Source organism: Dipodomys merriami, unplaced genomic scaffold (genome assembly GCF_024711535.1).
Source record: "Dipodomys merriami isolate MVZ:Mamm:240054 unplaced genomic scaffold, mDipMer1.0.p SCAF_20, whole genome shotgun sequence".
NCBI classification, from domain to species: domain Eukaryota; kingdom Metazoa; phylum Chordata; class Mammalia; order Rodentia; family Heteromyidae; genus Dipodomys; species Dipodomys merriami.
Genome location: NW_027203382.1, coordinates 3,765,737 through 3,777,772, shown reverse-complemented (window position 1 = coordinate 3,777,772; position 12,036 = coordinate 3,765,737). Strand labels below are relative to the sequence as shown.

The window sequence follows — 12,036 nt, the reverse complement described above, 5'->3', positions numbered from 1 at the left end:
ACAGAGCACTATTTAAGTTTCTGCAAGTACATCCTGAGTTATACTGTTGCATTACTAAGATCCTTGAACTTGAGGAAATCTTATGATTGCTCATGCAGGTTGGGTCATAAAATGATAATATGGCTTCCACTTGGATCTCATTGTCTCAAGAATCTTGTCTTTGAACTTAGTCACCATGTTATGAGATAGTCCAGGCCAGATAGAAAGGTTATGCATGAGTGATCTAGCAAAGAGCAAGTTTTAAAAACTAATATTTGAGCAAAGAGGGAGAGATGATCCCATTCCACAGACGTTGATCAGTCTAGTTAATTCTAAGTACAGCTGAGAGAAGTGTGCCCAACTTGTGTATTCATGCAGAAAATAGACTTTTTCATTATTTTATATAATTTTTATGGTGGTTCGTTAACTGGCATGTAATTAAAAAAAAGTCTGACATTATTTGCTAGTTTCCAAAAATTAGCCATACACACCTACACACACACACACACACACACACACACACACACACACACATGTATGTATGTATATACATAAGTATAAAAATTATACATATATAATTTTTAGTACAAATTTCAAGTGTAACTGCATTTCTTCCTGTATTTTTTAGCTATTTGTTATGAGTGTGTCTATGTGTATATGTGAAGTGATATTTTCATTTCTATTATGCTTCCTGCAATTTTTCTGTACATTTTCCCAAAATTACTTATTCATTCAAAGTATTAACTTCTTTAATTTGGGTATCTATTACTTATATATTATGTTGTCTACAGGTTTCTTCATAGAAAAGACATCCTGGATTTGATATAATCTAACTCATAGGTTTGCATTGTATTTACCTTGTTGAAATTTTGGTTAACACACATTTTCCACTTTCCTATTACAAATATATTTCATTCATTTCTAACATGGAACTGAGTTGCTTTATGTAAAACATTTGTAAACTTGGAAACTACCTTGAACCTTTGTCACTTTATGATTTTATCACTACAATACAAAATCAAAACACAAAAATAAAGAGATTCTACCTCATTTTATACTTAGGGAACAAATTTTCCATCACTTATACTGAATGACTACTTTTTGCTACTTATTTTATCATATAACAGACTTGTCTTTTTTCTTTGTCTTTTGTTCTGGTCCTGGGCTTGAACTCAGATTGTCTCACAAATTTGTCAACCCAGGCTTGCTTCGAAGAACTATGATCCGCAGATCTCCCCTTGTTGAGTAGCTAGCATTACAAGCATGAGGTACCAGTACCTAGTTACATATTCTTTTTAATATACACTCTCTGCTGCTGAGTTCTCTACTGTATTACTCTTGCATATTTATCTGCTTGAAGTAAAATACTATACTATTTTTTCTATTATGATCTTGTAGATATGATCTGTATACTAGGCCTTTGCTGTCTGTTTTAGTTACTTGTGATTTTATTCTGCCATATTAACTTTAGAACTCATTTGTCATTTTCTAAAAAAAGATGAAGTTCATGCCATCTTAACAATTTCACTTGCACCGAATTTATAGATTATTTGGGAAATAAATCATGTACATAAACAAAACTATTTCATTGATGAACATGATATATTTTTCATTTTATCCCCATCTTCTTTAATATAGATGATTAGTTTAAATTTTTCATAAAGTTTTTAGGCATCTCTGTTAATGAGTTTCTGAACTACTTATAGTTTGTGATTATTTTTACTCTACAATCTAATAACAGACATATAAACAGGAAAAAAGTATTCAAATTATCTGCAGATAATATGATCTTATATGATCAAAAATCTACTCAATATCAAATGGCTATCACAAGTGATAAATTAGTTCTATATAGATTTAGGATACAAATAAAAACATAAAATTCAGTAACATTTTGTATGCTCATAACAAACTTTCTGAAAAATAAATCATAAAAACAATTACCAACGTAACAGCTACCAAAACACCTAAGAAAAAGCTTAACAAAGAAGATGAATGATCTTTACAATGAAAAGTGAATAGTGATGATTAAATAAATCGAAGAAGTGAAAAAACATGGATGTTAGATAATCATTGTTTGGAAGAATTCATATTGGTATGTCTGCACTACAGTGGTAGTCTTGGTTGGCATGCATGAGGCCCTGGGTTCGATTCCTCAATACCACATAAACAGAAAAAGCTGGAATTGGCTCTGTGGCTCAAGTGGTAGAGTGTTGGCCTTGTGCTGAAAAGCTGAGGGAGCTGGCCCAGAGTTCAAGCCCCACAATCAACAAAAAAACAAAACAAAACAAAATATAATCAATTGATCAATGAAATCTTTATAAAAATAACAATGATATTATTCACAGAGTTGTTAAAAATAAAGTCCATATGAGAGCAAAAAAGACTCCAAATAACTGAAGCAATCTTTTAACCAGCATAACATATTGTGTTATCATATACACAAAATACTACAGCTGAACTTATTGGTGCATGCCTGTAATCCCAGTTACTTAGGAGGCAGAGACAGGAGGATCTTGAGTTCAAGACCAGCCTGGCACTTTTTGAAACAAGATGAAAGCACAAAGGCTGGGTTTAGTCTCCAGTACCAAGAGGAAACAAGCTAAAGAAACAGAAAGAGAGAGGGGGTAGAGGGAGGGAGGGAGGGAGGGAGGGAGGCAAGGAGGGAGGGAGGGAGGGAGGAACGGAGGAAGGAAGGAAGGAAGGAAGGAAGGAAGGAAGGAAGGAAGGAAGGAAGGAAGGAAGGAAGGAAGGCAGGCAGGCAGGCAGGCAGGCAGCCTGGCAGCCAGGCAGCCTGGCAGCCAGGCAGCCAGGCAGGCAGCACAGAGTCATATTTACCAAAGGATCATGTTGCTGATATGAAAACTAATAGATAGTTTAGAAATAAAGACATGTATCTACAGTGTACAGATTGATGACAAATGTGCCAAAAATATAGATTGGAGAAAGGATAGGCTTTGGGGAACTGGGTGTTCATTTTCAGAAGACTGAAACTTGACCCCTTGTTAACATTACTCTGCAAAAGACGAGTACAGGTAATATTTTTAAGATGATTCCAAAAGGACAGGAAATAAAAATAGACATATGGGGTTATATAAAACTAAAGCACTGCAGCAGAACAAACAATGACCAAATGAAGAGAATTCCTAGAGAACAGGAGACGATAACTGCCAACTGAATTAATTGTCAAAGGATTAATATCCAGAATAAACAAATGAAAATGTTTAATAACAAAATACCCAATTTAAGACTAGAACATAAGCTAATAGAGAGTTCTCAAAAGGAGAAATGCAGTTAGAAATATGAGTAAAAAAATCAATAAAACTGTCACAATGGAAATAAAAATCCAAGTAGAATTACAGCAGTTAGAATGGCTACTGTTAAAAAGAAAAAAATTGTTAAGGATGTGGACTAAAAGGAACTCATACACTTTTGGTGGAAATATGGATTAGTCTAGTTTTATAAACATCAGACTTGATGTTTCTCAAAAACCTAAAAACAAATTTACCACATGATCTAGCTACCTCACCTTGGCGTTCCTGTGTTAGTCATCTTTCTATGACTATAACAAATATCTGAGGTAGTATTGAGAAAAAGTTTATGTGGGGTCACAGTTTTAAAGACTTTGTATGTGATTGGTTGATCCTGTGTGCCTTGGGAATCCTGATGCTGCACAGCCAAGACACATGAGAATTAAAAAAAAACAAACAGGAAGAGAGTCCCACAATTCTCTTTGAGGTACAACCTTAATGACCTGGGAGGGCTCATGATTCCCCCAAAAGTACATATAAAATTGAATATACATGGTTATTTTCTTAAGCCTATTATCAAAAACTGAATTGTTCATAGAGAATATTTTACTTTACCCAAATAGAAACAAATAAATCCTTAATGCTAGCTTCAGATTCCTTATCTTTGGTGTAAATCAAGGTGTTTTCTTTCTTTTTCTCAGCATTTATCTTTTCTGAACCTATATGTTAACAAGCAAAAGAATCTTATGACATATCCAGTAATTAGGAAAAATACCAGAATCTTATCGGATTAAAATGCAATGTGCTAAAACAAAACTAAAGCCTAATTCTCTAAAACCACAATACCAAAACTGTTTTAAAAATATTGTTCTTATCTTAGTAACATTTGCAAATGAAAAACTGGATTATAGGTTTTTGCCACCAGCAGTTTGCATCTTCCTCTGAGGAAATTTCAATCAAGTTCATGGATGGTACCTTGAATGTAAAATTTCTAACCATAGTAAGCAGAGATGCCAGAACATTATCTGCAGGGCAGACAAAGGTAGAGCTGAAAATGGATGCCCAGAATGGTCAAGATCTATTCAGAAAAAAAATCTGTTGAGACAAAAGAGAAAGTTACAAGAGTCCAAATGGATTCATACTAGGCATAGTGGCTCTAATCTCAGTACTTAGGAGGTACAGTGAGTTCCAGGTCAGTCCAAACTATGTAGTGAGACCCTGTATCAAAACCAATAGCAAGATTGAGTCACTGCAGCCACCTCTTTTAAAAGTAATTTAAATCTACTAGGTTCTGAATAATGGATGATCACACCTGAATATTTCACATGGGCAATTTAATTGTGTATCTTATTCCTAACCCTTAAGCATATACTATCATGGCACAACCAATTATTAGTCTATTGTGCCATTTAATTATCTAGTCCATATTATTACACCAGGCAGTTATCTCTTGGCTACTAAGGAAAGAAAGGCCTTTTTAAAAGTTACTCATTTATTTATATTATTTTAAAATAATTGTACAAAACCCTCTAAACTCATTAAGAACTGAAAAGTGTTATTCCTATAAAGATTTAAAGGATTTAAAATCAACCTCCTGTATCAGAAGGTATTTAGTATTGAAGTAGTACACTGTTTATATAGTAGAACTATAACTGGGTCATTACTAGGTTGCCATTTTCATTTGTTTCTGTGAATAAGGAGGGATTCAACATGTTAATTTAATGGAGTTTGAGTATAATGTTGTTTTATATTTTATAATTCTTTGCGTATTAGCCTTTTCCACACACAGGAAATACATTTTTACTTTTAAGGGATTTTTAAAACTAATTTCTCTTTGGCATCTCTTTTAATAAAAAGTAACTTGTCTTCTGGTCCTAATCATGGTAGCCTAACAATTGAATTACCTGCTTCCCAAGTTTTCTGTGCTGCTTCCTAAATAAGATAGGAAAATGACTTTCAGTTCCCTTTTCTAAACAGGGCCAACAGTCCATTCTCAACCCAAGTCTGCTATTGAAAATACCATATTGGCCCTCCATACACTTTTTAAATTAAAAAGGACAAAAGGCATTTAGGCATGAAAGATAGATATGGTCAACTAAAATTAATTATTATTAATAGGGCTAGACTGAGGCAAAGGATAGTAAAGTGTTTCTCTTACTACCTTCTTTTAGATATTAAGTTACAAGAATAGGTGATGTAAAAGGTCTGTATGAATTTATCCTCTCCTTTGAGATGCTAAGAAGCCACAAGGCTCCTTGAAGATCTATAAAGACAGAAACCATGACAAGTAAGTATGGCCAAAGGAGCTGTGAATGTTACCTGTTGTAAGCCTCACCCATCTTATTCACCCAGAATCATTGTCTACGCCCTGGGAGTTGCTAACCAACAAGACCACTTCGATTCTCCCAGCTCAGACAAGGGACAGGGGGGAACCAATGCAACAGCGATATTCACAAGACAATTTGCTGGAAATAATCTGTACAACTCTGGGGAGAGGGTATTGGTGGGGGAAGTAGGAGAAAATAAGCTAAGGTGTAAAAAGTTTGACAAGAAATGTACTTATTACTTTGCTTATAGCTGCAACCCCTCTGTACATCAACTTGAAAATTAAAAATTTAAAAGGAAAGTATAAAAGCTAGAGATACTTTCATTTTGAGCCTTTAACTTGCATTTCTTTCATAGAGAAAAGGAAATGTTTTGTTTCTCCCCATTTTCAATGTCTCCCTATTGATCTTGTTATACTAAAACAAGCCCATACTTAATGTAAAAAAAAACAAAACCAACTTGATTTCTCTATGTGCTTTGTAATGTTTCCACAATAACCATTTCAGTACTGTCTTAGAAAAATCATGCGAGGTAGTAGTACATATATTAAACAATGCTTGGCAAGTAGATTTCAGTATACTTGAATTTTAAAAGACAATTGTGAACTCTAGATATAAGATATTATTGAAAGAAAATAAATGAAAATATATGCATATGAAATTTTGTTATATCAATTAAATATTTGTCAGCAGTCATTTCATTTGTTCAAAAACAGGGGACTTGACACTATATGATAGCCCTCCACCAATATAAGGGGCATTTACACACACACACACACACACACACACACACACACACACACCACAAAAAAGTTAAAATGTAGTTCAGGCATGCTCTGATACCGAGTTTTAGGGAGGAAAAACAGTAATGAATTATATTTTTATACTCACCTAACATAACAGGTGGAAAGCATAAAAGTGGTATAAATGTGGACCATGCAACTGCAGAGATAAAAAGAAAATCCATCCACCAAGTTGAGTGCCATTTTATAAGTTGATCACTCTCAAAGTAGGTAGAGCTTCAATGGAAAAATATGAAAAAACTGAATGTACAGCCTTTTATTAAAATAAAGTCATAATCAGAGAATCAGAGAGAGGAAAAGAGTGAACATTTTCTGTTTGTTGGTCATTTTTCAGTATTTTTGTTGGTTTAGATGACAAGAAATGATTGTTAGATTTTAATTATATATGTATCACTTTGGCCTCAAAGGATTAAAAATTTCTAAATGTATCTGTCTCTATCTCTTTTTCAATCTCCTTCCTTACTTCCCTCCCTCCCTCCTTCCTTCCTTCCTTCCTTCCTTCCTTCCTTCCTTCCTTCCTTCCTTCCTTCCTTCCTTCCTTCCTTCCTTTCATCTCTACTGGGGCTTGAACTCAGGAACTGGGCTCTGAACCTCAGCATTTTTGCTCAGTGCTAGCACTCTATCACTTGAGCCAGAGTTCTACTTCCAGTTCACAAGTGGTTTATTGGAGATTAGAGTCAGATTGTCCTGCTTGGGCTGGCTTTGAACTGCAATTCTCAGATCTCATTCCTAGATTCTCTCGGAAAGTCTAGGATTATAGGCATGAGCCACCAGTGCCAGCCTTCTTCTTTCTTTTCCTTGATGCCAATAAGATAGTAAAACAGGTTTTATTTGTTCTTACTTATTTTTTTTATATCAATAACTTTGCCTTTGAAAGACTCTTTTATGTTTTGCCTCTCCTTTAAAATCATTCCTGTCAACTTGTTCAACCACTCTGGAAAGCAGTATGGAGGTTCCTCAAAAGACTACACAAAAAGCTCCCCTATGACCCAGCAATCCCACATCTGGACATTTACCTAAATGATCACAAACAAGGCCATAATAAAGTTACCAGCACAACTATGTTTATCACAGCATTATTCAGTATAGTTAAAATATGGAGCCAACCCAGATGCCCCTCAGTAGATGAATAGATTAAGAAAATGTGGACTATATACAATGGAATTCTATGCTTCTATCAGAAAGAATGACACTACCCCATTTTAAGGAAATGGAAAGACTTGGAAAAAAGTCATATTAAGTGAAGTAAGCCAGGCCTAAAGAAACATAGGTCCCATGGTTTCCCTTATTTATAATAATTAGTATACATCTAGGATAATCTTAGCAGATGAGTAGAATAGCTGAATAGCTATGTACATATGACCATATAAGAGGATGCTAAGGATAATGAACTCCAAGCCATGGAAATAAAAGGTTTTTCTTTGTTGTTGTTCTCCATGTACTATGTGATCTTGATCTCTCTCTCCTTCCCCTCCTCTCTCTCTGTAAGTGTTCATTCCCAATATGGTTTACCCCCTGTTGTCACTGTATTCGATTTTTATACCCTGGAAATTGTATATATGTTACTCTGAACTAAGGAAGGGAAGGGGAATAATAAAATGGCAAGAAAAAGGACCAAGTGGGGCCTATGCAACAGCGATACTCGCATGACAATCTGTACAACTTGGAGCAAATGAGGGGAGAGAAAGAGGGAGAAAATGAGGGTGGGAATAACAAGAAATAGACAAGAAATGTAATCACTACCTTACTTATTTAACTGTAACCTCTCTGTATAGAACCTTGACAATAAATTTAAAATTTAATAAAAATAAAAATAAAATAAAACTATTCCTGTCTGTTTAAATCATGCATTATGGCAAGTATGATTTGGGGTTTGCATAACTGATCTTTCATGTCACATGACCCTTTGAATCACAAATATCTCTTGCTTGTTTTCTGTTCCTCCCTGTGGTTTTTCTTAATGTCCTTTTGCTTCTCTCAGAATCTTGCAATGGGTAGGGTAGGACAGGAAAGATTTTCTGCTAGGATTTGTTCATTTTCTCTTTCTCATAGTGTTTGAAGTTTCAGAAAGCTTTATCTGTGGTTAAGGCCAATAACGAATATTTGTAGAGCATTTTTTATGGTTTCATTTTATATGAGAGAAGAGATTTGGAGAAACTTATGCCCCCAATATGTTCACCCCACACACCACTGAAGAGTGTCTCTAACCAGTCATGGAAGTACAATGACCATATCCCCAGGAACCTCAACTGGAAGGGTTAGGTTTCTCACAGGTGACCTGTTATCAACCAAGATCCAGTGAATCCTGGTTCATAGGTCTGGGAATATATCCCCAGACTTTTCACTGTTTGGATGACTTTATATCTATTTCTGGCCTTATTGAATAATAAAAATAACAGTCAAGCATGATGTAGGGTTGCAATGTCCATTTCTTATTCCAAATTATCACTCAAGCTACATCTTCCCTTCTTTACATTGTTCTTCTTACTGTAGTGAGCATTAAACTCAGTGCCTCAAACATAATAGGAAAGAGCGCTGAAAATGACCTCAATTGCCACCTCTCTTTTTCTTTCCCTTTCCATTCTCTTTCTTTCTTTCTATTTTTCTTTCTATTTTTCTTTCTTTCTTTCTTTCTTTCTTTCTTTCTTTCTTTCTTTCTTTCTTTCTTTCTTTCTTTCTTTCTTTCTCTCTTTCTTTCTTTCTTTCTTTCTTTCCTTCTGTCATGGGGCTTGAACTCAGGGGGCTGGGTGCTGTCCCAGCTGAGTGCTGTCCCTGAGGTTTTTGGGTAAGGCATGTTGTGCACTAGCTCTACCACTTTGAATCACAGCTCCAGTTCCAGATTTTTTGGGTGCTTACTTTGATATGAGTCTCGCTGACTTTCTTGCTCGAGCTGGCTTAGAACTGCAATCCTCAGATCTCAGCCTCCTGAGTAGCTAAGATTAAAGGCATGAGCCACCAATCCCAGCATCCCACCTCCTTTGGATTGGGTCTTTGAAATTTGCCTTGGCTGGTCATCCATCTGCTTCGACACTCTCTTGCTTCAGCCTCCAAAGGTCTTACAGGTGTGCAACACCACAACTAACTCTTTGTTACTTATATAAAAGTTTTGTTCATTTTTCACTTTAAATGTAGATATGTATTCTAAATATAGACATACTTAATGTGATTATTACATGTTTGCATAGAATTGTAACCTAGAAAAGTGAGGGGCATCATCAAAAAAATCCTATATAGAACAAGGTAAAATCTGATAAAGTGGCTTATATTTATCAAACATACTTAGGAATTAAAATAATTTCTTCTTACTAGAAACCTTTGATCAGAAAATGAAATATCACTATGATTATTTGCACAAAATTAACACAGCTAGGCATAAGCTTAATGGGATACATTCAATAAAGAATACAATAAAATTCATTGAAGGGCATAAAATTTGCAGATAGTAGTACAACATGTTACTTTTGGGCATGGAAAGATGACAATTATTCCCAAATTGATACATTAAAAATTTCAATTGAAATGAAAATACTTGATAATAGTGAATTACCTGGCAGAGAAGTTTTGAAAAACAAAAGCCCTGAAATTGAATGAGGAACAATAATGAGAATAATGAGTGGATATGTGTGTGTGTGTGTGTGTGTGTGTGTGTGTGTGTGTGTGTGTGTGTGTGTGTATGTGTGTATGATCAAATAGTAAAACATGCAATAACACTTCAGCAATTTTGGCCAGGTGCTATTGGCTCACACTTGTTATCCTAGCTACTCTGGAGGGTGAGATCTGAAGATTGTGTTTTAAAACTAGCTCCAGCAGGAAAGTCTGTGAGATTATTATTTTGGAAAATTGGAATTGGCGCTGTGGCTCAAAGTGATAGATCACTAACCTTGAGCAAAAAAGCTCAGGGACAGCACCTAGGTCCTGAGATCAAGCCCCATGACCAACAAAATATATAATCAAATAAATAAATAAAATAAACCAGCAATTAAACAATGTAGTACTGTCATGGAAATAGAAAGGTATACCAGAGGATAGACTAAAGAAGAATACAACCTGTACATACAGTCAAGTTTAATATGTGGTAGTAAAAATCATTACTAAGTATAACAGAGCACATAAACAGAATCAAATACGAAAACAATCATACAATTATTTCAATGCATGTACAAAAAGGCTTTGAAAACAATTCCACCATCATTTCATGATAAAAATCCCCCCCCCAAAGAAACTAGAAATAGGAAGACTTATACCTTTACAAAATAGAGACTATATATAGTCAACTAACAGCTACTATACTGATGGGTGGAAACTAAAAAGTAGAAATGAGGTGTGTCTTTTTATTTCATACTTATTTTTTGGGGAGGTCCGGTCATGGGGCCTGAACTCTAGGACTGGGCACTGTCCCTCAGCTCTTCAACTCAAGGCTAGCGCTCTGCCACTTGAGCCACAGTGCCACTTCCAGCTTTTTTCTTCTTGCTTATGTGGTGCTGAGGAATCGAACCCAGTGCCTCAGGCATGCAAGGCAAGAGCTCTACCACTCAGCCACCTTCCCATCCCCTATTTCATACTTATTTAATGCCATGCTTGAATTCTTTAGTCAAAGAAATAAAAGAAATGAAAGAAATAAAAATACAAATAGGAAACCAAGAAATCAAATTATCCCTATTTGCAGACAATATGATCCACTCTGGGTATCAATCCAATAGAACACAAACAAGGCTTCAGTAAAACCACCAGCACAACCATGTTCACTGCAACACTATTCACCCTAGCTAAAATGTGGAATCAGCCTAGATATTCCTCAATGGAAATGGATTGAGAAAATGTGGTATCTGTACATAATGGAATTTTACTCATCCATTACGAGTAATGTTATTGTACCATTCATAAGGAAATGGAAATATTTGGAAAGAATTATATTAAGTGAAGTAATCTAGACTCAGAGAAACAAAGCATACATGTTTTTTTTTTATTAGTGGCAGATAGAATGTGCCTATAAGTCTATAAATAAACAGCCTGGGTGTTATGCAAGCAGTACCAAATGAATTGACTTAAGTATAATAGACACAATGGATAGCTCAAATACTATAATTTATTAGAAAGACTAAGTGAAAGCCCAAAAAAGTAAGCTCCCAGAAACGGGTAGTGAGAGGGCAAGGGGAGAATGGTAGACAGTGGAGGAGAAGGGGAAAGAATATAGTCGTGAATTTATTGTATAAACCACAAAATTAAGAAATGAAGGAAAGAGTCAGTTGAAAGGAGGGTAACCTAGATCAAGATGTATTCATATATTGCTTTGCTATACAATTGCTCCCTTGTACAACCACATAAAGATAATTTCTTGAAAGCCAGAAATATTCTAGGCAGAAACTCTCCAAGTTCACAAATATTTATGAAAAGTAGAAACATATAAAATCAACATACAACAGTCAATTAAGAGAGGAGGTTGGCCCCAGCTTACTGGAAAATTACTAATATAGGATGAAATATAGATTCATTACATACATCATGCCTTATATTTAGGCCATTCCAAAAACTCCATTTGTGACCCTTGCTTTGGGTATAAAGGTTTGTGGTTTCTTCCTGGAGCTAAACCCAGCATTGAACTCCAAGACAAGAGTCCTATGCTAGCTTTCTCTCAATCCTTCTGAGGGTGATAACTTGCCTCCATCCTTCACTATGTGA

General features: G+C 35.2%; 1 protein-coding gene across 4 annotated transcripts in view; it reads right to left on the bottom strand.

The window, feature by feature from the left end:
- Window positions 1-12,036, bottom strand: part of Slco6a1 (solute carrier organic anion transporter family member 6A1) — a 50,342-nt gene that overhangs the window by 25,661 nt on the left and 12,645 nt on the right. For 3 of the 4 annotated variants that reach the window (XM_070030937.1, XM_070030938.1, XM_070030940.1), the window contains 2 exons: window positions 6,446-6,573; window positions 3,846-3,949 (listed from right to left, as the gene is read on the bottom strand). In XM_070030937.1, the coding sequence (XP_069887038.1) occupies window positions 3,846-3,949; window positions 6,446-6,573 (232 nt within the window). The remainder of the gene's footprint in view (window positions 1-3,845; window positions 3,950-6,445; window positions 6,574-12,036) is intronic. The other variant, XM_070030939.1, reaches the window with a different exon arrangement.